A 27,139-nucleotide genomic window follows, 5' to 3' on the forward strand; every position below is an offset into this window, starting at 1 on the left:
TTGATCGCTCTTAGAGAAATATTTCATACAATTTTATTTATTATCTGATTTATGTTTCAGGGAAACATCGTGGGATTAATCAAGACACCAAGAAGAAAATATCTTTTCATGTTTCTCTGTTTTATATGAGTTATATTTATTGGATATGAGTTTATGTTTCAGGGAAACATCGTGGGATTGTCGAAGACACCGAGAAGAAAATATTTCCTCATATTTCTTCATGTTTCTACAGATTGCGTTAGAATATAAGTACAAATGTATATAGATTATAAGATAAAAAAGCGTTCTCCTGCGGTTTATTAAATATTACCGAAACGTGTGCATAAATTTAAGTGGGAATGATTAATATTAAGATACATATTAGTATTCTAATATGCAAGGTCCATACGTGCAGTTGCACATTTCTGATTGGATCTTCAGGATCCTTTCTTCGTTTTGTACGAGTGTCTTGTTAGGCACGGTCATAATGCAAGTATTTATTTAAGAAGGAACAATTAATAATAAAGTACATATTGTTACTTTAGTAATCAGGATTCATACGTGCAGTTGCACATTCCAATTTCGTTTCTAGAAAACATGTGCTGGATTGTCTCACATGTATCAACATTTTGTTAGGTTTTCGATCTCTTCATCAGAGTTCGTAGGTGCAGTTGCACATTTCAATTTCGTTTTTAGAAAACATGTGTATCATCTCACATGTATTGCCATTTTGTTAGGTTCTTCATCTCTTGATTGGGCAGTTCTTTTAAGAACTCTCCTTTTCTAGCTCGTTTCTAACTTTTCGATAGCTTCTCCCTTGGATAGGTATTCGAATTCCTCGCCAAAGGAAGGGTGGTTGGGGCGAGGCTAGGGTGGGTCTCCAGTCGCAGCAACCTCCACGAGGTGAGACCTGGGGATTATTATTTACTATGTAATTAATATAATTATTAATTACATAGCAAATAATATGAGCTAATGGCTGCGTTCTTCTTATAGTTCCACATACCTTCTTCGTCCTGGTATGCGGTCTAATAACACTGATTTCGAGTCGCAAATACGTTTTTGCCGAGTTAGTTTTTAAATAAATAATATATTACAATTTAAAACAAAAAATAGAGGATTTGCGGTGTATTTATCAATGAGATCCTTACGTATTTTAATAATTTTGAAATCTTTAAATAATCTCAATCGATTGGTTATTCCAATGAAATTAATCGATCGATGCTCAATTTTGGACCATACAGCTTTCATTCCGTTCAAAAATAATAAAATTTATGTAATTTTATATTCTGTCTCACTTCCTCTTGTGGTAATTTCTAAATCTGTTGATAACGTTGCGAGTGACATGAAAATGGTAATGGGGTCACGGGACCCCAGAGAAACGGGCCGAAAAAATACATTAGGTGAAAGCACAGACGAGGTATATGATAATTCAGTGAATAGTTTCTCAACTGACCACCATCCATGAGATGAGGTCGCTAAAATCGCCTCCGAATTTTCAGGTCGGTATCGCAGTCAGATTCGGCCGCGAATGTCCATAAGGTGTAAGGTCTACTCGTATCCTGTGGTATAAGAGTCGGGAACATCATGACGGTGTGGTTAAAGAAATAATCGAGCCCCATTTTAAACATAAGTTGGGATTTTATTGAAACGATAATCATGAATTTCTTTATACAATTTTCCTGCTTGATTTGCTGCCTACGTATATCTATGTATGTTGCCTAAAGTTGGTAGCTAGTTTAGCATCAAGCCGAACGTCGAAAGACGTTCGCATATTCTCGCGATAAACGAAGCGATAGAATATTCGGCGTGAGAAATCGTTTGGCCACGCTTAATTTAACCGTATGCGACCGTGTATAGATCGAACCGCGAAAACCTCTGACCACGCGTACGAACGATTATGCTTTGAAAGAAAAACATTTGAAAGTGAAATCGATATACACACGAATCGTACACGGAGTTTTTATTGGCTCATAAATGCTGGATCGCTTATCGGTTTCGCGATCACGTCGACTACTACGTACGTACATATTATAATAATGTTTATAAAAGCGTAGAAATCACGTTTAGTGTAGATCGAGAGAGAGATAGAGAGAGACAGAGGCCGCTAGGGGGACGAATGACCAGTCGAGTCACGAGTAGGTACATTTTCATCCTTTTCCTCTTCTCTCGTATACTTGGATAGCTTCTTTAGATTCGTCGTTAATAGTCTGTACAGATGGACGTGGATCATCCTGTGCTAGAGCCATCGAGAAAGTAATAAATTTTCTTCTTTACGCTCAATTTTCTCTCGAGATAGAGTAAATGTACCCATTACCGCAGAAATTCTATTTTTCTTCAATAAGTTTACATGTATAATAGGCACGTATATTTGTTTAATTGTTTTCTAACCGGTTCTATACACAAAACCTATATCCACGCAGTATCGTGTGCAATAAATGGTACACACACGTTTCAGTCATGATACAGAGAACACGCACAAAACTTTACCAAACAATAATTCTCTTCTAATAAATGAAAGTATATAGCGAAATAAAGTGTAACTAAAGCTTACTGCCACAGTAATTGGTACATTTAATTCTGCACATTATTCGGTTCGTTGTTCGGTAGGAACGAAGTAACGCCTGATGGTTCTCGTTCGAAAGTTAAGAAAAAAAATATCCGAAAACATTTCTTCCGATTTTCTATCGACAGAGACAGAAGACGAATGGCGATAATGAGATCGGGGATCCCCGTGTTGGATGGCGAAGCACAAACAGCCGCGATTGTTCGATCGCAATGCGTAAAAAAGTTAAACATCCACGTACCGACTCTTGTAATCGTGCGCAAATTACTTTTCGTTGTTCGCGGTTAACTCGCTTTGGTGTATACGACCCTCGAAGTCGCTGACGGGTGGCACCACTGCGCAAAACACATCCCTCCCTTTGTACAGTTTAAAGCACGGCGTCCGGCGATTTCGTGAAACCCGCGGTAAGAAAAGTTTCCGTCTCGCGAACCAACGGAGGCAGGATCTCGGACTAGACGTGTACCGGTCATCGAAATAGTCGTTGGCGCGACAGAAACGTTGCTAGGGCACTCTAAAGGTCTAGCAAGCGTCGCGAAAGCCCGCTGGCCGAATCCTATAACCGCGATTCGCGAGCCTCTCGACGGACGTTACCATCGTGTTACGATCGTCGTCGGTAACAATAGTATAAAAAAAAAAAAAAAAAACAAAGAGAATAATAATAGTAAGAAAGGAGAGCGGAGTATAGTCGTGAGGTCGACGCTCAAAGTGGCAGGATACATCTATACATAACTGGTTCGTGGGGGTATACATATACATTGTAGATATAACGAGTCTCTGGTAAAAAGGCACTCGGGAAGTAAATGGCACCATCGAATGTTCGCCGCGCGGTTTCCCGCGCTTCTGACTTCTCCTCCAGCTTGTTCGTCGTCTCCGTTTCGTTTCTCTAGCTTCTGTACCGGTGGCTCAGATTTGTGTGGTAGTTGACGATCGCGTCGTACTTGTCTTTCTTCCGGGGACATTTACCCTGTCGCCTCATGTACTCGCCAAACTCGCAGCTAGGCGCCGCGCACTCCTCGTTCTGGATGCATCTGCGAATTCGAGAAACGTTAGCTTCGCGATATAGAATTCCAGCCACGGATAGAAATGCGATTTTTAATATTGTACTCACAGTCTATCGGCAAGGGAGAAGTATCCCTTTCCTCGTCTGATCTTTATGCAGTTCTGATGAGTCTCGTAACAGTTGCACTGGCACTCGCCCTCCGGCGTGATCCGTGGCGTGAATTCCGATGGACATCGGCACCTGATCGATTTCAAATTAAACAAACAATAAGATAGGTCGATCACTTTGGCTACCACGTGGTATGGTAAACTCACGGTTTCCTCGATTGTGCCCTTCTCATGTTCTGAGGTTGCGGGGAGGTCTGATAATGCCTGTAAACTCTCTGCTCGGAGGGTTTCTCGTTGGCCGCGTCGTACTCCGTCCTCTCTCTGCACTCGCATTCCGTGTGGTTGTAGAACGATAGCTTCTCCACGACGCTACTGCCGCCCACGTTCGTCGTCTGCAATAAAAGAATCCAAGAACCGATCGTTATTCTTCGAGGGGGACAATAAAAACCGCTTCCCTTCGTTGATCGTGGTTCCCTTCGATTCCAAGCGTATCGCGTAGGGAAAATCGCGCGGTCCGGTTTGAAAAAGCAGCGCCGATCGCCTCGTATCGTTTCAGTTTTAATCGAGTTCAATTAACCTTAGCCGGCTGGCCGGCTGACCGGCTGGCATCTCTAAAGTGGCCGGCTTACTGGCCGACACGATCGTCGAACGAACCGGGGGTTAGCCGTATCGTCGGGCCACGCGTACAAACTCCTCCAATCGACGCTAATTACTCCGGTTACTATTTTTACCAGGCCGATTTCCAGACATCGTTCGCTTAGATTCCACGGATTCAGTCTGCCTCGTTCGTAAACCAAATCCACCAATAACGGGGCAATGCTTTTTTTTTTAATCGCGCCCAACCGTACAAAGGATCGCGCGAAACTCGCCGATACGTATAAATAGAAAAGTGGATCAACCGACAAAAGAGACGGAAATAATAGAAAAGAATAGGTTGGACGGGAGAATGTACACGTAGGTATAAATAGTGACCGGTAAAGTAAAATAATAGCCGTTTGAAAGGTTTCTGAAAGCGTAAAACGCGGAAGACGACGCATTTCGTTAGCACTAATTGCTCCTGGCTAGAAACTAGAAACTAGAAGCGACGCGCACGGAATTCGCTAATTCCCCGATAAGCTTACTTTACGCATTACTAATCGACGGCGGGTTTCGTTCCCGATGGAGGAATCGGGTATATTCGTTTCACGGAGAACAGTAATATAGAAAGCTCGTAAATCGTGGAGAAAACGGTCGAGTCCACGGGGAATATAGATTAACCCGCGTTTCGGACGCGGAACGGGAGAGACGCTAGTAATTGGTCGTGCGCGTGGATCGCGGATCGAAGAGCAATTGCGTGCGCGTAATTGATCGCTTTAGTAGGTCGTAGCCTGTGATCGTGGCCGAGAGATCGATGACAGTGGGCTAGCGGAACGAAATGTCACGAACGTGGAGTTTAAAGGTACCGGTACAATCAGTCTCTCTCCCGCACGATCACTTTTACCAAAGAGATCCGTTGTACGGGTGGGCGCGGTGATTACGGTATTGCTTCAACCTCGATCGATAGATCAAAGGTCGAGGGAGAAGCAACGACAGACGTACATACACTCCGAGATACGTATCGCTTGTGCAATCGATAATCGGTTGGAAAACTAATCTCGACATCCTGTCGTCGAGATCGTTAAGGTCGTTCCGTCTTTGTTGCATGGATTTTTCATGGCTATCGCAACGCGTCACGCCTTTTCTTAATAAATTCTAGTTCAGCTTTGCGTCGTTATTTCCACACGGGGAAAGAATTTCGAGGTTTGAAAAGTTTTAATGCGATTCGAGGATCGTCCATCAAAAGCGGAGGTTGGGATCGCGAATCGATGAATTTAGAGGAACGAATCGATTATCTTCCCCGAAGGACGTAAACGGACAGTCGACGACCGTAGCAGGGAACGATCCCCGCTTTAGGAACAACGAACAAACGGGTTGGACAAATTGCTCTTTGAAGCAACGCGGTTGTTTTTTGCTCGTTGACAAAGCGCCAGGATCTTGCTGGATCTTACCGGATCTTTGCGTGTAATACGAACTGCGACGCGCCGGCCGGTGCACTCTATCAAGACGGAGTAAGCCAGGATTGAGATTCGCGATCGTCCCTGACGAATAACCTGCTCGAGAGATAGTGGTCGTAAATTTGATGCCGCAATGGCGTACCTAGAGTAGATTTCTCGAAGAATCTTGTCCTCCTCGAATCGGAGTAAGGTGGAAATCGTGTCCCCCGATCGAGCCCTGCGTTTTACCCCTGTCGTTTCTGCCGTTGCTACCAAACTGTACCGTGTACGTATAAACCTGTCTCGAACGTTGTTTCTTTCCATGGTACGTAATCGCGAAAAATTGCTGGCGCAGAGACGCGAAACGCGACCACCCACAGTGTCCCGTGGTGTTATCTTACCACGCCGTACGTCTTTCCACGACTTTTTCCATATTTTTTTCACGCTTCGCGTTTCCAAGAAGTTTGAGGGCGTTCCACGCATTCCGCAAATCGCCTTTGCGAACGCAACGATAATATTCGCGGTTAGATAAGACCAACTACGCATATTAGATCGTGAGAAAAGTTTCGACGAAACGCGTGCATTTTTTCGACGATTGACGAGATACGTATGGGTGGATCGTAGGGTTCGAGCAGCCGATCGAGCTCCTCTCGAACCGTTATACTGTAATTAATCCCTTGAGGCTAGCGTAAGCTGAACGGAGGCGAACGTTCTGGCAGATTGTCCGAGAGAAATTCCGTTCGCCTCGCCGCGACTCTGTTTGTGTATTCTTCGCGATACTCTCTGGTTACCCGATACCTACGTGTACAAATACTTGAGAGCAGATTCTCGCACAAAGGGCTTTATCAGATTTTTTTACGAGTTTGTGTCAACGTTTCATCGTTTGGTCGCGATAACAAAAGCCGATCTTTGCATCGCTGCACCGATAAGAGGCAATTCGATTCGTAAAACGTTACCAGTCAGGTGTATAGAGAATCGTTATGTATCTTCTTCGAGGAGATCTTTTCCATCCAGTAGATACGTATACCAGTATCGCGAATTGCAACCTTGCAAGCCGTATTTGTTCCTCGGCAGACAACTTTCGCAACGTAATGGACTGTTACACCCGGCTCTGTAAACACCCTCCAAAACTCTGTACTCGTATCGCGATCGATCGTGTCAAACGTTTTTGCAAAGTCCAACGAACCGGTGCATGGAACACGGTGCGAATTACAAGCACGGAGAATCGTATAGAAAATATGCAATAAAGCTAGACGTATGTTACGATCGCTACGAAATCTAGATCGAACGACCGGTACAACGCGCGTGGAACCGATAAATCTTTGCAGCTGCGACCTATGCGTCTTGAAAAAACTGGCAAGAGAATTTCGAAACGTTTCCATGCTGTAGGAAGAACACCGCAGGGGGCGAATCCGCGTTCGGATCGCGGAGGAAGTAGAATCAGAGACCGGCGAAAGAATTTATGAAAGCACTTTCACCGATCTATCGTTCCATCGCGCATCGTTGGACGTTGTCACGTTGGAAACGGTCTCGTTGGTAAATTCCGTGCTCGGGTGCTCGCGTCGAGCGGTTTTTCACGGGCACGTGCGTAAGCGCTAAGGCCGATTTGCATGCGATTACTGGTGGGCGTTCCTGCATTCGATCGAGATCTTTATCGCTGAAAGGCTGCGTCGAGAGGCTGTGCGAGAAGATTACACGGGAATTAGCGAACCGGGCTCGCCACCTAGGTGCTCGAGTAAATACGTAGGTACTTCCGTCGGAAGGTAGCTACAAGTGTTACGTAATCGCGATGTCTCGTCAGGGTTCTCGAGTTTAGATCCATCGATCGAGTCTGGTCCTTTGGCGCTTTATTTTTAAACTTTGGCGTTCGTTTTAACGTATGCACGATCTTGGAATCTTCTTGGTAGCCTCAAAGAGGAATTATTTGAACAGAGTCATTTCGAACGTCGACGATGGTTTCAGCGATATCGTTCGGTTGGCGATGGTGTCTCAATTTATTCTCCCGATGACAGGGTGCGCGTAATGTTAGTTGTTCCCCGATAACGCCGCATAAATCATCCTCACCGCGAGTTCGGGCACCGGTCGACCCGTTTCGAACCAGTTACAGATTCGAATCGCTCGGAGCGACTCTGCCCGCGATAACCGTTAAGTAGACGTTTTCGATGAGATTGTTTTCGCGTTCAGTGGACGGTGACCGCGTATTTAATTTGTTCAACGAAAGCGTTCGAGCGTGAAACTTTTCTCGCGAGCGTTTCCCTGACAAACACACCGGGAGAAAAATCGTTCACCATCGACCGTACCTAACGTTGCGAATATTTTCGAATCGTCACGGCGTTTATCAACGTCTCGCGCGATATATCGGTTCGCGTACTAGTTAATCGACACGTAAGCTTCGTGGTAACCGATTCGTTCGGCCGTCGTTTGCATACGTTGCACACGTCCGTTGACGATTAACGTCCGCGCGAAACGATCAACCAATCTCGTGCCCACGTCCTATTACCATTACCAGCGTCGAAGATGTTTTGCTCGATTCTGGAGCGAACAAGAGTCGTGGGATTATTCGAATCCCTGAGTAGTCGATAAAAAACAGTCGAATTAACGCCGCTACTTGGAAGAAGTTGCCGAATCTTGTGCACCGTTAAACGACTGTTGTTCCAAGGTAATTTGTAAGTCGATTAGAACGACACGATCGGTACCATTTCCAAGTTCGTCGCACGGCTTGTTCAACCGCATCGTGTGTCGCGTACACGCGCGGTTAGCTGGGTAAAAAGTTAAGCGGACGTTGGTCGTTTTTGCGCGATCACGGTGGCTCGGAATGCTGGTTTAAACTCCGCCACGCGTAAATTGACGCGCACGCGTCGCTCGCGATCGTGTTTCGATCGCGCGGATCCATTCGCCGATGTTGCTGGGCCGCGAGAACCGCCGTGAGTCGGATAACAACGGGCAACAGAGCGTGGGTGTAGCGATTATGCAAAAGAACCGCGGCGAAGACCTTCCGCGCGTTCACGATTTAGCTCGACTTGTACCGTCCGATCGATAGCCCTCGGATTAAGGAATTCCGATTTGAAAGTCAATCGGCGCGACCGCCGCGGAACCAGTTTTTGCGAACATCGTAGAAAGGACGAGGAGGAAAAAGAGTCGAGGGAGAAGTCGAAATCACAGGAAGCCAGAATCGATCGTAATGATTCCGTCCTCCGGGCGGATCACGATCGATGTCTCCAGTGTCCGCGATAATTTGTCAACCAGCGAGAACATGGGACGCGGGATCGACGCTTTCTTCGTTCATTTTTTTCCCCCCACTATTTTTTTATAACGTTAGTGTTCCTGGTATTTGATCTTTACGTGCTATTAAGGTCTACAATACAGATCGAAAGAAACGAGTAGCTCTATTAACGTTGGTTTATCTCTTAAACCCTATATCGTGCGCGTACTTATACCGGAGGCTGAGTTATTAGTTTTCGTTGAATTAGTCGAGTCGTCAACAGGATCGGCGTCTATAAATTTCAGTACGAAGTAACGCGAGTGGATAACGTCGAGCGATATTCGTCTACTTTCGCGGTTGCACCCGGAAATTGATGGTCGCGCTTCGGGTGCAGCGTTCGGACGTTCGATGCTCGACTCGTGCTACGAGCCAGCAGGGATCGATGGTTCGAAAGTAAGGACGATAAATCCATTTGCGCGCGAACGACCGTGGCGTTGTTACTTTCCCACAACGTGTTTCGTGCGACGGCCGCCCGATAAAACCGACGAGAGTCGTTCTCGGTTCGGTAAGTCCCGCATCTATTATCCGCGAAAGCACTTAGTTTCGCGCGAGATTGAAACGCTGTACGCGACAGAAACATCTGTTTATCCGAACGGGAGATAATTGGATCCGCGATAGGCCGTTTGGTTGCCGATCCGGCGCCATTAATGGCTTCTTCGAAACGTTTCTGCCACCAATATGCTTCTGGTTTCGGTGCTCTTGAAACGCTTTGCTTTGAGATTTCCTATCGATCCCGCGCTGTTTACTTACGATAAGACGCGGTCGATATCGTAAACGATCGTCTCCAAATGTTTGTCGTAAATTATTATTTGAGGATGATTCGATATCGAAAAAATAATCTACCTCGATGTACTCGATCTACGAGTTTTAATTGCAGGGGTCTGCTTTCTCTCTCTCTTTCGTAATTAATCCCTACGACCCGGAAGATTTACGCTTTCGATTCTCTCTCCCCTCCGCCTGGTCGGCAAAAGCCACTGTTTGCCTTTCGACGATCTTAAAATCGGTGGACACGCGGCGTGTCTCGTCCTCGGGATAACATCGTTTTACCGTCGAACGCGCAATCAGTTCGATTGGCTGCAATTACTGGTCGTGTCTCTAATTAAGAACAATTTTCTCCGTCGAGGCAGCCGGTCCCGTCGAAACGTGCTTCTCGCGATAAACGGTTTCGAGAGCCCCGGGCGATTATTTCTCCAGGAGATACGGTTCACGCGGTCCGTAGGCGATGGGGGTTTTGGAAATATGGCCAGAGACGGAGCGCGGTACGCGCGGACGATCGAAATAGAGTCGGAAGAAGTAAAATCCGGAGGCGAAGAGGACCTTCGGAGTTTGCGCGGAACGGTTGTACTCGAACCGGCTAGTAACAACGCGTTAATATTAGCGACGCTGGAATCCGAAGACGAAGAGGCCGATCGCTTCGAGTCCACCGGAGGAACAATGAATTTCCGGTCAGCTTTGCACGTCCGACGAGCGACAGTGTTCTCTTTGTCCCTCGTGGACTGCATAAAGATGGGCTGTTGCGCCGCCGTTTTGTCTTTGCCTCGTCTTTTCGTTTCTCGAGACCGAGTCTCGGTCAGCTTTTCTTCCTAGTTTGCGCGCGTTGCGTCAGAAAATTTTCAACAAAAGTCACGCGGGCGAACAGACCCTTAGAAAAAAATACGGTCAGTTTTCACGTCGGTTCCGCAAAGTTAGTGGCGACCAAACGATGTCTTTGGCTGTCGAAAGGTGAACGGAAACAGCTCGGGGAAGCCGTCAATGGAAACGCGTGCGTATGCATCTGCTCTTCCATCGGTGGTTGCGCAATCGAGTTGGAGTTTCTCGTCGCGAATCGAAAGAAGACTGGCGCGGTTCGTTCGAAAATCGTCTCGTTCCCCGTGCATGGAAATTTCTATCGCGAGCGGTTCGTATTCGCTTATTCGAAGTAACGTTACCCGCGAGGCTGTTACTCTAGGCGTAGTATTTTCCAACGTTGGATCTTTGTACTCGGCGTCCCACGGCACCGAGGATCTTTATCGTCGCCTCGAGCTGACTCACGGAATATCTTCGGACCCTCGCGAATACATTTGGAATCGGCGCGACGCGGCGCGGTGCACGGTCGTGCCAAAGAAAAACGCCCCGCTCGAATTATTTCTCGGACGTCTCGAATTTTCTTTGCTCCCCGCTCGTAAAACCGTACGCGTAATTTTGCAAACGTGTACGCGGTTGTAATCGTCGGCGGTTAGAGGGTCGGTCCAATTAATTTCGGGGCCAAGCCAGTCGGCAGATCGGCTCGAAGAATCCGAGATACGTGCAGGGTCGGCGCGGTTTGCGATTATCGGGCGGGTTCGTCTCGAGTACGTAGGCGGAGCGACGCGCTAATGGACGTCGGGGATGGTCACCGGGAGAAAAGTCGCTGGCGAAGAGTTCACGGCCGTCGCGCGACGATGATAAATCGCGCGGCGGAGTTGTACGGCGTCGCGACTCTCCACCTACCGACGAACGGAACAGGTGAACGGGAGTCGAGCGACGAAACATCGCGATAAAACCTCGCGTCTCGATCGTTAAGCCCCGTCGCGTAATAAAAAGTTGGATGGACAGAGATTCGAGGGGGGGAAAAAAGAGACGGCGTTTGTTCGATCTATCGTGCGTCGCGCAGCGTCATTGTCGCCCACGCGCGCTAACTGTACGCGCAATTGAATATCCCTTGGTTTTCTGCGCCTTATACGAGCGCAGCTCGCCCCTCGGCCCTCGACCCTCGGCGTCGACGACAGACGCGAAGCTCGCCCACGATCTCTCCCGCTTCTCTTCCTAGCTGGTTTCTTTCCAAGGAGAAAGAGATTGCCGGCGCGAGGAGTACCTACCCGGCTTGTCGTTAAAACGCAATCAGCCTCGCGGACGTAACGAAGCCTTTTGTGAACGATTTTGCGCCGGCGGACGCGGGAGGAGCCCCGCGTATCGCTTTGAATAATTATCCTTTATTACATCGCGTATTTATTTGTCGCCGAATCGAGTCGTTTCTTAACAATCGTCGACCACGAAGATGCTGGTCGGAGCGGATTGTTCCTCGACTATCGTATTCGACGACAAGTGAAATCGGCTACGCACGTTTCCCGGCTGCGTGGAGGATCGTGGGGCTGTGGAGGTGGCGTGGGTGCCTCTAGCATTACGTATCTGACATCGTGACGAGCTTGCCCCGGGGAATCGATAGTTGCGTGGATCTACTCGTACACTCGGAACAAAAGCAAAGCGCATACAGGCGATTGCAGCGTTTCACCGCAAATATCTTTCTTTCGAGCACACCTGATACTTTGTAATCTTTTCTATGCGCAATCGATCGCGCAAACATTCCCGTCGAACGGTGCACGGATGTCGTTTCGTAAATTTATGCGAGGAAGCGTAAGCCGTCGCGTTTCGCGCGAACGCGTACCGTAATTCTTGTTCGAGATTCCCGCGACGGGTTTTACGATTGTCATTGCAGCGGCGCGACTTCGGTAGCATGATTCGCGGCTGATTTACGTGGCATGCAACAACGTTGGGTCTTTTGATCTTTTAATAAGTGGCATTAATCGGCGATAATGTCTCGGCACTGACACCCAAAAGACCTTTCATCGTATTTTGAAGAACATCCGACCGATCGAATCGAATATCAGTTAATCCGCGTGGAGCGTTGTTTCTATCAAAGACGCAATTCCACGATTAATTTCGATAGGAATCTCCCGGTGTAAGCGAGACCGATCCCCGAATTGGCTCGCGAACGATCATTCGTGTTCGTGCGCCCCTTTGTGGCGCTGGACGTTCGCTGACAGCTCGTTCCTGATATCTTGGACGCTCGACGCGTCCGCTTTCCGCTTCTCATTGTTGCCTTTCGACCAGTCACTCCGTCAAATTGCTTTCGTTGATCGTGCGAAGCGAAACGTCTCTACCGTTCGAGCCGTTGAGAATTCTTTCGGGACAAAGTGGACGGAAATATGCAAGAATCCTTTCGCGTAGACGCGCACGGCCGGTAGTCGATTTATAATCGACGCCACGACTCGCGACGCTTCCCTTTTCTTCTTTTTTTTTTTCTCTCCGATTACTCGCGAACGATTCTGCGTGACCGTTGTGACTGATCGACGGAGGGACAGCCCTACGTGACTTCTATCGCTCGAGACGTCATCCTCTCCCGACGGTTCGGAATTTTTCATCGCGAGAGGAACTTTTTCCGTTTCGATCGCGCCTCGATCCAGTTTGCTCGGACACCCCCTTGTTAACTGGACCGATTTATCGATCGAAGGCTAGGCCGAATTGCGTAAGCCGCTGCGCGTGCATAATAATGTATCGTGTATCGAGGTAGGATTGTGGCGAATCAATTAAAGGGATCGTTTGGTTTGGTGCACCGGCGGCACCGATATGCGTGTCTGCCGCATAAAATCCGTCGTCGTCGGCCTCCCTCTCGGCGAATCAACGCTAATGCATAATGCAATGCATAGACCCGCGGAGCAAACCGGAACGACAATGCGGCTGATCCAGGGGACAGCGTAGCAGGAGGGAGCACGCTTTCAACGGACGAGCGAGTTGCTGTAAAGCACGTCGTCGTACCGTATCTTGATGTAGCGTGCGTCGCGAGCAGAACGTCACCGAGGGTCGCGCGGTTCCGGAATGGAATTTACGAGCCGGAAAACAGGTGGTCGGCCGCGCGCGGCACTCTTACATTCGAGCAAAAATTACATTTTATCTTGGTCGAGGCGAGCTGCTTCGATGCCTGAACGCTCCAAGGTTGGAGGAACAGCGCTTCCGAACAACCGAGATCGAGCGATCTCTTCACTTGTTTAGAAACGAGAATTTTTATCACCATCGTATCCTTATATTAAAACGAACGGTCAACCAACCATCTTGTCGAAATCACTAAACGAGTATAAAAAGGGCTTGCGACAGGATGCTCCATCGACCCTCTGTTTCAAAGAATACATCGACGGACCTTGGGGGCGAAAAAAAGACAGAGAAGAATAGGTGCGTGCACGGTGCGCGAATACAGACATTATTATACAACGACAAGGGAATAATTTTACGGTAAACCTTGCTATAAATTAGTCGGTCCTCCGCCGTTGCAGCGGCTCATCTGCATGTTCCCGCGTCTTGCATAACCAACAAATTCGCGATCGTGAACACGTTTCGTCGGTCTCTCGTCCACCTACCTCTCCGTCGTTCTCCTCGCGAGAATTTACATACTTTCTTCGACTAGCCGAGCGCGATCTAGTTCTTTCACGGATCTAACGCTGCTGGAGATCGTTCGTTACGTAAGCTACAAAGAATGGAATAATAACAAGATGGAGCGTAGGTTTATCGTTGTAATCGATGATATATTTCCAACTTGTTTTACTTCTCGAAGCGAGGAGAAGGCTGCAAAGTACGTAATCGTGGATTACGAGTCGTCGAGGACGTAAGAAAATTGTTGGAGCATCTGGTAGCAGACGCGTCCGTGTTTCCCATTCCAAACGGGGAACATTTATCGTGCTTTCTATTCTTTCCCGCGACATTGAAAATAACATCGAATACGATCGATCGCGAAAGCATCGCGAACCGTTTCCAACTATGCGCATACTTCCTCCCTGTCCGAGGAACTTGTCTCGGACCAAAAGTCCTACACAGAAGCCGGCTAATCCTGGTCGGAGGAGCTTAAGGCTGCTGTGCACGCGATGTTACGTGAGTCGTTGCTACGAGAGTTTTACCTTTTGTGGTTTTCGTCTGCGGTTTCTCGCGTGGCCGAGCGTCTTTGGCATTGTTAAGCTACGTCTACGCGCTACGCTCGACGCGATATTCCCTACTCGTTGCTCGTTACCGGCTTTAAAAGATTCAACGTTAACCCCTGCAAGATGAAAGAACACGCGTACGCGTAAACTCAACTCGAGAAACGCTTGGAACCAATTCCCTCTTCCTCCAATTTTGTTTACGCCGCGAAAGTGGGTCCTCTGACAATCTTCCTTCCACGAATAGAGCAACTATCTCTCGTTAGATCGGTTTCTCTCTCTATTTTTGTTTTCTCTTTCCTCGTCGTAAACGTAAATCGCGCGGAGGCAGGTTTGCTTTACGATTTAACCAGTCGCTCAACGATCGGCAATTTTCCATTTTAAGGATACCGCCGAATCGATTCGTCCAATCGTGATTTTGGCTCGGTAACGCAGCGACGGTCGTGAGTTTCGTAACGTACGACGCTGAGAACGCTTGGCGAAAAAAAAAAAAAGAAATGGTTGCCTGAATTATGTATACAACCTAAACGAAGCTGGCAGCCGCACCTTTTCTGTTTCGAGCGTCGAACGTCCCAGGAAGAAAGAACGATGACGAACGACGGTGGGGATCGTCTTTAAAACGCTCGAAAATTTATCGTCCTGCGCCGCTCTTGTATTATTGCTTTCGCGTCCTCGGGCTCGTGTACACGGTTAAAAGCCTCCTTCCGTCGCCTTTTCATTGTATGCAGATTCAGGTGTCCAAGAGAAGTCTTGCTTTCAAATCTCGGACGTACTTGCGCGCGCTCTTCTATTTCGTGTAACGCGAAGATTGTTTTAAACTTTCGCGATCGCGCTCTCTCCGTACGTTTCGAGGATCTATACCGTTCGGAGGCTCGCGGCGGCCACGGACGTCCGTGAAAAATGACTACTCGATTCCTTCGCGAGAGACATTCCGCCTATAATGACCGATCGTCCGAGATTTATGGCGCGTCGAGGCGCTGTAAGTCATTGAAATAATCCGACTGTCGTAAGGGTTACGAAGAATGGTGATTCGGCGTGTTCGACGATTCTCGTACGCGTCCAGTCGCAGGGACGCGTTCATTATGGTTTATTCATAAAACGTTCACCGTGGACGGCGTTGTTCGGAAGGCAATGTCGCGGGGCAAATTTAGACGCGTTCGATGCTAGAATTTCTATGAGGAGACCACTGTCGATCCGCTACGTTTATTACTATCCGTTCGTTTCACGACGAAAATCGACTCGAGATCTCCGTACAGGCACTTCGATAGGTAGTAGAATTCACGTGCAATGTAATATTAACCTTTTTACGAACGGAACCGTGAATCGCTGCGCGTCAAGAATCCGACGATAAATTACGAGCAGCGCGAGTACCTTTAGGTAGTACGCGCGATCCGTGCAGGTGGTCGAGCAACGACCGGACGTCGAAGGAGAAATTACAAGACGATCGATCGATTTTTATTCTAGACCGATAACGAAGTCCAAAGAGGCCGAGACCGACTGGCAACCGATCGATTAGTTATCAAGTTCGGCGACCGAATCCTTGGCGTGGGCGTTCTCCTTCCGCTCGAACGATAAATTACAGAAATTTCATTTCTACGAGGGACAGATTAATCGCTACCGCGTCGTTTCTTTTCCGAAAGAGGCTTAGACTGTTTACGACGCGTCGCGTATATCCAAGCAGCGTTGATGTTTCCTAGCCCCGTGGCTTTATATTACACTCCGCGAGTAATTACGTTTTTGCATCGGAAACGATTCGTTCGTCTCCAGTTTCCCATGAAACGATCCCACCGGTCAGGAAAGTCTCGCGAGAGATAAACGTCCAGTCGAAGTACGCTTCGCTCAGCCGTGAGATATTACTCGTAAAGTTCCCGTAACGGAAGCCGCTGGAAAACATTTTCCATCGTATCCTGTTGCCTTTCGGCCGCGCGGAGGGAAAATCGTGAACCGGGCGCGGTGAAACATCGAAACGGAAACGAAACGAGCCTTAGGGTCGCGTGTTTTTTTCTCTATTCGGTGTTCGAGGAATGGACGATTATCTCAGGACGCGGCACGAGCTGCGAATAAATCCGCACCGTCGAGCGGTCTTATGCTAATCCGCTCTGTACGAGTGTCTGTTACGAAAGACAGCGCGAAGGGAAAAACGAAAGGAAAAATACACGGCGGAATGGCGTGTACGCGACACAGAAAACGAGCGATAACTCCAGCTGACCGGTCGTTGATTGAAATTTCACGCGAGGTGCCACCATACGCTCGTTAACTCGGTGCTCGTAATAGCGTGTAAATATAATTTCGAACGAACCGACGACGAATAATCATCGGTATACGGGATCGAAAGTGTCCGCGTAGCCGTTATTTATTCGGAAACCGTACCCCGTAAATTGCGATTCGCGAAAGGCTCGAAAGATGTAATCTTATCCTCGGTCCTCCGCGACTCGCCAACCAGCATCCTGTTACTACTTGGTCGTCGCAACTACTATTACTTCTCGATAAGAGCGTTTATAAGATTCACGGGTACGATCCCGGCAACGCGACACTCGAAACGGCCACCGACGAAAGCTACTTACGATCGTACGCTTAGCTAAAACCCGCCGTTAATTATTACGCGACTCTCTCCGTCGTTCTCGTTTAGTCGAGATAAACGTAATCGGCGGAGCGAGTCGCTCGTCTGGAATTTTCATCGCGCGACCCATTTCCAACGCGACGAGACAATGGCCTCTAAATCTCCGGGAGAACCGTTTCACGGTGCAAGGTAACCACTGGAGGCTCTTACCGGTCGAGTCGATTATCGAGTCAACGGTTCGAGTATAGGCGAGCGTAACTTATCGGAGGCAGGCCGTAAACGACAGTTTTCATTGACTGGCGCGGAAGAAGCGTGTATCCGATGGGACCGCTCGAGACGTTCGCTAGAAAAGCGTGCTCGAAGCCCTCGCGTGGCATCGCGCACGTATCTGCCAACATCCGACAAAAATAGACGCAACACGATGGTTAGCGTGTGAGGGCATGTCTGGCGTGTACGAGGCGGGACTATCGATAGCTGACAGCTGACCCCGTGGGGTCAGCGCGAGTAGGCGAGGCTACACGGACCAGCGGAAGAGGAAGTCGTGACTCTCTACCTTCCTCCGCCACCCTACGTTCGACTTGTGTGTTCCGCGCCCTCGTCGTTCGCTCCTTTTTATTCCCTCCCCTGACAAACTAAACAATCACCGCAGGGATCGGTTTCGGTTCGGGAATCTCGCGGTTACTTCGGATTCCCCGAACACGGTTCGTGTTACGACTTTGTACTGAACGTACGTATTATTTGTATCGATAGGCGTGAGAACTAGTTCGGTTCCCCGAGCGTCCTGTTCGATCACGAAGGTTGTACGCGTCGTCGATTTTCCGTCGTTCGAACAGTTTAACCCGAGGTAGCCGTGTAAGAGGCTTACACGATAAGGAGGCCCGATGGGACGACATTCTTTTCGCCAGCACCTGTCGGAACGAACCTCGGTCAGGTGGAATTCTGAAATAAGAACCAGGCCAACGACGCATTAAAACGTCGGGTAGTGGCGCGAGCCTGCATTCGCGGGTCCGTCGGCACGGGCACGTCGTTAATCTTGCGTGGGGTCCACGACTACCCAGAAACAACGACGCGGTGGTCACTGATTCTGGTAGCGAGCGGCCTGGCGACTCGAGAAAACCATTAAAAACGATAACCGGCCCTCGTCCCACCGATTGGGATCTACCACATTCCGTGAGAATGTAGGTGCCCTCCCTTGTCTCGAAACGGAGTTCTTTAGGGGCTCTTAGCAGGTGCATCTTCCTTTCCAAATACAAATATGCCCCGAAATCGCACGAACGGGCTTTCTATTATTTACGATTTATACGATAAGATGTTATCGTTTTATTCCCCATCGTCGTAGCAAAGGAGCTACAGACGGGTGCTTATCGTTAATCGCCATTGATTCCTTCGCGACTCGACGACAGTAACGGATTATTTGATCGATCGATCGTGTTTGACGTTCGATGATTTTTGATGCGATAAAGTTCGATGAGAAGGGCCCCACGCTTATTTCGTCTCGAAAGGGATAAAACGATAACGAGAAGCAGAACAGTTCTGTTTTTTCGATTGCCACCCTGCCGATCGAGCACCCGTCGTTGGACAATGAGTTCGTTGTAGACGCTGGTTTCATCAAATTTTCCGTGATTACTCGCTCTTCAGTTACCTAAAACCCATTAACCGCACTCTCGTTTCGAGGTTAATAAGTTTTCAGGCGCCGACGTTATCGCCACGTCTCACAGATGAAACGATCATTCCAACTAATCAAAATTAACATTTATCGGAAGCAGCTTGCTATATCTCTTCGTTGCGATTATCGAACCACGTAGTATTCTTAAGCAATAAATGCACAAATGTCCAGGGATAGGTACTCGTTTATGGTACTTTGTTGAGCTAGGTTCGTCGTTTGGGACACGCAACAGTACGATGATTCCTCTTAGAAAAATGTCTCGATTCTTTTTACGATGCTTCTACGAAGAGATACAGAGAAAAGGGAAAAAAGTGAGCGAGAGAGAGAGACTCGCTGCAACAGCCGGCCGAATTACGATCCGGGACTAGCGCTTTTAAAGCTTTCGCGATAACTAATGGTACCGGGACACGAATAGTGGTTCGATAAGGACGATTCCGGCGATGGTGTGGACGCTTTGAAGAAGCATCATTTTACTTTGAATTATCTATCTGGCGAGTTTGTTAAAAGACGAGCAGCCTTTCATTTTTCGTCGATACGTTCGTTGAGTCATCGTTCCTCATAATATTTTCGGTTCCCGCGTTCGCATCGTGCGATGCATCTAACGTTTCCAGAAGGTTTTAACGATCGACGGACGTTAACCTAATTACTTTCACGCGGACCAACACACGGATTCAGAGATGGATCGTAAATCATGATATTTCGGTATCGCGGAAGCACGGGTATACCGGTATTAATACACCGTAAGTTCGCGCCTCGTGTCGCAGTTTGTCGAGCATCTGCATATTCGTATAATGTACCTAGGGGCGTGCAGGTGCACGCGCACTCGCGACAACCAGCGGTTGTACGTATAGTGTACGGGGCCAATTTGATACGCGGCCAACTTTGGCCTGGCTCCGGACACTGACTCGTTCGCGAAAACCGCCGCGACAGACTACGAGTCGTCGCCTCGTCTATAGATCTTTTTCACGAGCACGCGAGGGGTAAGCGTTAAAGAGCAGTCTGATCGTCAGGTGGCACCAACAGGGTTGCACTCTCGATAAATATAAATAATTCGTAATTGGAGCGCGACGTCTCGCCACCAGCAACATGTTGCATAGAGCAGAATGATCCTTTGGCAGACGTATTCCTTTTCCCGTTGTTAATGTTTAACATCTTCGTGTTTCGCAACCGGCGGCGCATTAGTCGATCGGCGTCGGCAGCTGCACGTGTAAGCCGATCGTCGACTATCCATCCACTGGAAACTACTCGATAATTGACACTCGCGCGTGTATATGCATACGTAGATACGGGATTGCTCGCATACCATGGAGTTCGTTATCGAGGAACGACGTGGCGTGGCGTGGCGCGGCGCGGCGCAACGAAAAAACCCAATGTACTCCATTAAATTTATAGCCTTCTCTCCGAGGTGACCCCCAGTGGACTTGGACCCCTATACATTTATCACGATCAATTCTCGCTCTTGAGCGGCCGCCCGCGATCCGCGTGGGTGCGCGAGGAAACGGCATATCGGTCGATCCTTGTCGAGATAAAGTAACGTTTTAGAAAGTACGCGTCGGTTATTCGACGTGCAATTAACGTTTTCGCGTTTTATGAAATGCCTGACGTGTTTCAAACCGTTTACACTCTGCTGTTCGACGCGGGAGAAACGCGCGTTCGCGACTTCCGACGTCTCTTATCTTGCTCGATCGTTTATCGTCCCGGCGAGCGGCTCTGTTCCTTGCATCGGCGATCAAAGTCGCTGAAAATCTCTCTCCACGCGTTGCGTGCGAATAAGATACTCCGAGATTCCGGTTGGCGAGCGCGTGCGGCACCGCGACTTACGAAATATGACGTGCCCGTGGTCGTTTATCACCTCGAGACGTGTACTTCTCGCGAGACTCGGGGTCTCTTGGTCGTTGTTTCGGTCCGCGGGACAGAAATACACGATCCGTAGGATCGTAAGGCGCGAAACTTGTCCAACGACGGTACGAAACCGTGGACGAGAGTTGGTTCGAACCGAAGCGGCCGGTGCACAGTGGGCCGACCGTGTCTCAAGATAATACAAATTTATGGCAATTTGTACTTTTCTAGTCCTCCATTACAGACTTCCGATACAGCGTATCGAAGATAAAAGAAATCGGTCCGAAAGGTTTGCGTAACGTGAACACGATTTTCCATAATATCGACGATTCGCAACAATCCGAGGATACTGTGCGGCCCACTATCGATTCCCGCCAACGGACACCGCGACAACTTATGCTAATGGCTCATGCTGCGTGGCAAAGCTGATCGCTAATCGCCACGAAATGTAAATTGCACCGACGCGACGCTCTGTGCGATTTATACCGCGGCCGATTGTCCTTCTCGTCGCTCGAATGCCATACGCGACCTTTTAACGAGGAACGTTCATATTTGCTCTCGAGTCGAAACTTTCCACCGAAGAACCCCGTGACCCTGATTCCTAATACCCACGCCGGCGTAAAAACTGAACGCGCGTAGAAACCGCGCGGTCGCAAGACGCTTCGGTAGATTGTCTAGGAATGTAGTTCGATCTAATCGTATTTGCGCGGTTTCTATCCGGTAGGAATGCGATAGATCCATCAGGATTAATCGATTCGTTAAGATGCTCGTAAAGTTTAACGACTCGATCCGAGCACGAGCGTTGGTCACAGAAAATTTATGACCGTCTTGTTGCGTCCAGCGAACCCGTAACTCGTACCACGAAGTGCGATTTGTCAGTGTGCAGGATGGATAGCGGCAAACGTTTCCGTCGCGTCGATTCAACAGTACGTTACACCATGTTTTCTCCGCGCAGTTTCCACGAAGTTCCTTTCTCGAGCCGAATCGTACATCCGAAATTAGGTTAGATCCAAGAGCGAAGTCCAAGAGAACGAAGAAGAAGAAGATGACGAAGGGTACTCGCGGACCAAGCGGTCTGTAATCACGGAACGAAACACCGCTGCAAAGTATCGGGTTGTAAGATGAGCCGCAAACGCCAGCGGTTACTCGATCCTGACTATCAGTTCGCGAAACTAAGGGGTTCATAGGTCGGGTGTGTTCGTCCTTTGTCGCGGGAGAAAGATTCGCTCTTGGATTGTTTAAACCCCGTCGCGACGAGATAATCGAACGTTGCGTATGAACACGTTCCGTACCAACGCGACGCGGAAGAACCTTAAACTCGCGCATCGATGACGATCCAGAGGTAATATACAGGTAGGAGAACCAATAATTTTCTCGGGGATCGATTTCGTGCATAAATATAGTCGTGTGTGGTTAACTGCGCTGGATCGATCGCCATGGGAGCGGACGCGTGTCGTCCGTCCAGTTATGGTTATAATTTTCAATTACTCTGCTAAAAGGGTGAGTCGATGGTCGCGTGGGTCATGGACCTCCGATACGTCGCGTTCGTGTAAAATAAAAGCTCGAATTAAGGAAAATTAGTTCCACCGAAGAAATTTACGAGATCTCTTTCCGATTCGCGTCGTCTCCGTCGAATGTTTGAAATCGCAAGAGATTCGTAGCTCGATATTCGCGGCTAGAGTTTATCCCATAAATTCTGCTTGGGATATCGCGACTCTCGGACGTCCCCGCTAATACATTCCTCGCAATACAGTTTACACGATTAATGGTACTTTCTCTTTGGCGATAAAGTCTTCCTCGTTGCTTCGTGGCGTTCATCGTTTTGCCAGATGGAACGCGTGTCTTTTTACCGAGCGAACGATTTACAATCTACCGCGAGACGACGTTACGACCGTTTATCGTCCGATAGAAACCCGAGCAAACGTATTCGCGGGTGTTTGATGTCGATTTCATTTGCGCGTCGAAACGAAGCGAGGATTCACTCACGTAAAAGGAGAGCTCGACGCGATGCGAGTGCTTGGGCACGCAGGTCAGCGCTTCCAATCTGCAGCAACCGGTGTCGTCCGAGCACCTGTGCAAGATGGCGCAGTGTGGAATGTAGGTGGTCGATGGACTCGGGTAAACGTCACGGACCGGGATCACCCTCGGTCGTGGCCACTGGCAGCTACCCTCTCGAGACACCTTCATAGCGTGTTGAAGAGCCTCGCGAATCTCCGACGCTGAAACAACACCCCAACAACAAACTCGATAACGTTGCGTTTTACAAACGAGAGAATCAGGAATCTCGAAAATGCAAGATTCTCCCGGTATTTCGCGAAGAATCGACGCGCGCGATGACATAAGTCGTGCGAGCTTTCTATCGATTCAGCGCGTGGATGCCTAATCGCTTTCTAAGCGTTTCGTGGGTCGTCGATAATTATGCCGCGGCTATCGTTACCGGTGCAATTTGTACGTACGACTACGGGAGAAAGTACATTGTGGATGGAGATCGATAAATTTTGCAACAAACGGCACGCTCGAGTCGAAACGCAAAGCGGAATTCTTGGATGCTAATTGCGCGTCCTTTCAATGGATCGTACGGCTGCGTTAAAATAGAACCACCGCTAATCGTGGCAATAACTTCTCGCGAGACATCGGTTGTATATTTATATAGTTGTAATCGCGCACAATGTTTGCCATCAAGTTCTCAACTTAAGTTAACCACCGACTATGTAATGTTAACAAGCAATGGCGATAATAGGAAAGATTCGTAGCAAGAAATAAAGATCACGGTCACGGCGATACTGTTATTACGCGTTCGACCCTGGTTCGCGAGTTTGAAGAATCACGAGTCGCGTCGCGTTATTTTTGGCAGAATGCCGCGGCAAAGTTTTTTCGGACCAGGGCTGGGGAACCTTTTGGCATCGAATCGTCGCACCACGAATTTTCCCCAAATACGTACACATTGTCTACGGTCGATTTCTCGAAGATTACAGCAAAGCAGAGAAATATGCACGCGCAAGAATTCGTTCCCGTACCGTACGATTATAAATTAGGAAGTTTACGGACCGTTCGCGAACGAGTGTCGGCGAACCGCATCGTCGTTGGGGTTAATCGGGCCAAGTTCGACGTAAGCCGGTTACGAACCAGACACGGCGAGCCTGTCGTTCCTAAATCAAAAATTATTGCCGTTCGATCAGCGAACCCAGAGGCGATCGAGAATGTCGCCGTGCCCGTTCACACCGACCACTCGCCGTCCATTAAACCATCGTTTGTGGCTCGGTGTAGAAGCAAGGAGCAGATGAAAATAACGCTCCATCCCTTTTATTTTTACAACGAATCGTGAAACGGGACCGTTTGAGAGGAAATTTCTTTCTCCTCCTCGGACTAGTTTTCTCTCGTTACGCGCTTAACCGGACGACGCGTTTAGTACGTATCGGTAAACGCACGATTACCAGCAAACGAAACGTGCGGTGCTCGAGACATTGAGAGCTGTGGTTTGCGGCAAAAAGTGATCGTATTCGCGAGGAAACGCGTTCCCGCCGCCGGGATCTCGATTTCCAAGGCTCTCTTTCGACGAAGAGCGTGACCAAAGACGACGGAGATCCCCGAAAACAATTTAGGGACCGAGTTTCGGAACCCACGCCCGAGGCGCAATTATTTTCTGGTTTAATCTTCGCCTAGGATCTGGCTATGCTAATTTCCGACGTAGGCGTTACTCTCGCCCGGACTGCACCGACACGAGCGATTCTATCGGCGCGTTTACATTAGCGGCACGACGACCGTCAGAGATTTCCAAGTATGCCGCGTGCCAGGTCGTTGAACATCCCGCGTTCGAACGTATCGCGAAGAAAAGGGGATTTAATAGTCGCCCGTTACTTTTTCATCCGGCAAATCGATTGTTTTCGCGCGAAGCTGTCAATTATCGCGGCTCGACGTATCGTTGGAGCGTGCAGGGCGGTTTCAGGTGCGTTGAAGCGCGTTAACTCGCAACGGAAACGTATAATTTAACCGCGCCATAGAAATATATGCGCACGCGACGCGTAAAGTCGCTAGACCCAACCCAGACAGCACGGTTTCGTAATTGTGAGAAATTTCTGACGGAAGACGTGTAAATAAGAACGTCATTAACGTATGATGGTTGAAGTTTTGAGGAATCTGGGCCACCGCGCGTCACGTTCGTGTTAAATAACGCGCTTGGATCGCGCACGTGCGCGTACCGTAGATATCTCGCATGGAACACGAGAGTTCGTACCGGGGGCGGTTGAAATTGCCGCAACCGCGGTGGCTTAGGCGCAATCGTCGTCATTAATTTGCATATTAATAGATCGTTTGGCATTCCGGTCTCTTTCTCTCTCTCTGGTTGGTTGCGCGCGTTCGAGCGTTGCTCTTGCCGCGAATTATTCAGCGGTCGATCGAAAAGGAAGAGCCGTCCGGAGAATGGCTCGAAGCACGTATGGATCGCTACGTACTGCGCAATTTTGGTGCAACCGATGCCAACGATATCGAGCATACGACAGCCTGGAATTCGTAATAAGCGTCGATGCATCCATGCAGGATGAAACGTAGCGTAACTCGATGTCGGACTGGTAGAAAGCAAATCACGCGATTACTAATGGAAAAACACGCGTTAGTCCGCTCGTAGCCGGCAATCTTCGAGCTCGATTTCCACCCGTTGCACGTACCTTTTATACACTCGATATTTTGCCTTATTAATTTCTCGGGGGACGGACGTTAACGACCGACTGGATAATTATCCGACGTATTTACGTTCGAGGAATAATTGGCTAGGAGGTAATAGCTTGGACGAGGAGACACGATCGCGGGACCACCGTCGTAGATTTAACGACGATCGATAAGAATATATCGAGCGAACAGGTGGGGTGCTCCGGAAATATTTGCATAAATCGACGGCAAGGTATCTCGATCGCGGTCCCGTAAACTGGCGCGAATGATTTTCGTTGGGGGACGCGATGCACCGTGGTGGGTATGCGCGCAGAAATCATAAACCGCAGGAAACTCACTCTTTCCGTTTTTGTTGTACCGCTGCATGTTGCTTCTGGTTTCTTTGACGCTCTCTCGAGTGCCCAGAGACTGCCACTTGTGGATGCTGTGCGCCGACATCGGCGGGTAATCGTGTTTCGATTGGTACCCGTTGTACCGAGACCCGGTATTGCTATCGTACGTCCTCGAATCTCTGTAATCGTAATTTTTGTTGACCACGGGCCTGGGGGTGGTGGTGCTCGTGGTGGTGGTCGTGGTGGTCGACGTCGGAGTCGATGCGGTGAACGTGGTCTCCTCCTCCTCTTCCTCATCCTCGTGCTCGGCATAGTCCTGAACCAAACGACAAACGTTACGATCGATCATTACTAGGGACGGCTGCAATTGCTATTTCCGAATCACGAGCCGGGGACACTAAATATACGGCATCGTCTCGCCCGGGGATCGACGGGAACGACGGGCATTTTCGTTTTTTCGATCGTGGGTGGCCGATTTTTATACCGAGGATAAACGTTAATAAGCGAATTTGCATCTCGAACGCGAGGCACCTTCTTTGCCGGACGAACCGCTCGGAGAGGGAACAATCCGAGACCTACTTAACGGTCGTCCGTAACATCTGGATCGTTTGATCTCGTGCCGCTTAATAGAAACAATCGTTTGGGCCGCGGGCACGTGTACGCACGATACTTAGGCAGCGACTCGAATCGGGGAAGATTTATCCGAGGTTCGTTCGCGCTCTCGACTTTGCCAGCTGCCAGGAGCCTTTTCGTCGATGGACACTCGAAACTCGAGGCCGTCTGCCCCGTTCCTTTCTCGCCTGCCTCTCGTTTATTCTACCTACGTATGCACATGTGCTGCATTCGCGATCTCGTTCGGCAGACGCGTCGCGAACGCGTACAGAAAAACACTCCTCGGATCGACGCACTCGAGATTCGAAAACGATTCGACGACCTTTTAATCGCGGCACGTTTCGACGTAATCGACAGCTTTATTCGCGAATAAAATTGACGATAGAATGTTTGTGATACTTGATAACGTATGCTCACATCGGATCGCACAGAATCGAGGACGAAGCATCCACCGGGGGGAAACGACGAGGTTTACTTCCATAAACGCACGACGTACCGCGATAATAAAAAAAATTATTACTCGCCATTCGGTGCACGATACTCGAGTGCTCGTCGATGGTGCAGTAAAACGCTACGACTTCTCGTCTTGCAACTCGGCAGCGATCGTCTTTTTGCTAGGTGCAGACATATTGGCAAAAAGGGCTTGACCAGACGTCGTCTATAAATCCTAGAATTTTAGTTACCGAGAATCTTTCGTTCTCTTTGATTTCGATAACAAGGTCAATAAAGCGTACTTGTGTTATCTAATGCCGCCAAGGGGTTTAGGTAAATCGACGAAAAGAAACCGTTTGACGCGTATCGCGTGGTCGTTGCCGGGGCACGCGTCGAATCTTGTTA

The 27,139-nt window shown here is 48.8% G+C and overlaps 1 protein-coding gene across 1 annotated transcript in view; it reads right to left on the bottom strand.

Moving 5' to 3' along the window:
- Positions 1-1,618: 1,618 nt before the first annotated feature.
- Positions 1,619-27,139, bottom strand: part of LOC122397873 — a 47,085-nt gene continuing 21,564 nt past the window's right edge. The window contains exons 2-6 of the mRNA XM_043397332.1: positions 25,697-26,006; positions 22,680-22,912; positions 3,860-4,044; positions 3,654-3,785; positions 1,619-3,573 (exon numbers count right to left, since the gene is read on the bottom strand). Of these exons, the coding sequence (XP_043253267.1) occupies positions 3,429-3,573; positions 3,654-3,785; positions 3,860-4,044; positions 22,680-22,912; positions 25,697-26,006 (1,005 nt within the window). The 3' untranslated portion in view covers positions 1,619-3,428. The remainder of the gene's footprint in view (positions 3,574-3,653; positions 3,786-3,859; positions 4,045-22,679; positions 22,913-25,696; positions 26,007-27,139) is intronic.

The sequence above is a fragment of the Colletes gigas genome, unplaced genomic scaffold (genome assembly GCF_013123115.1).
Source record: "Colletes gigas isolate AHSC1104 unplaced genomic scaffold, ASM1312311v1 Colletes_gigas_Sc00001, whole genome shotgun sequence".
NCBI classification, from domain to species: Eukaryota; Metazoa; Arthropoda; class Insecta; order Hymenoptera; family Colletidae; genus Colletes; species Colletes gigas.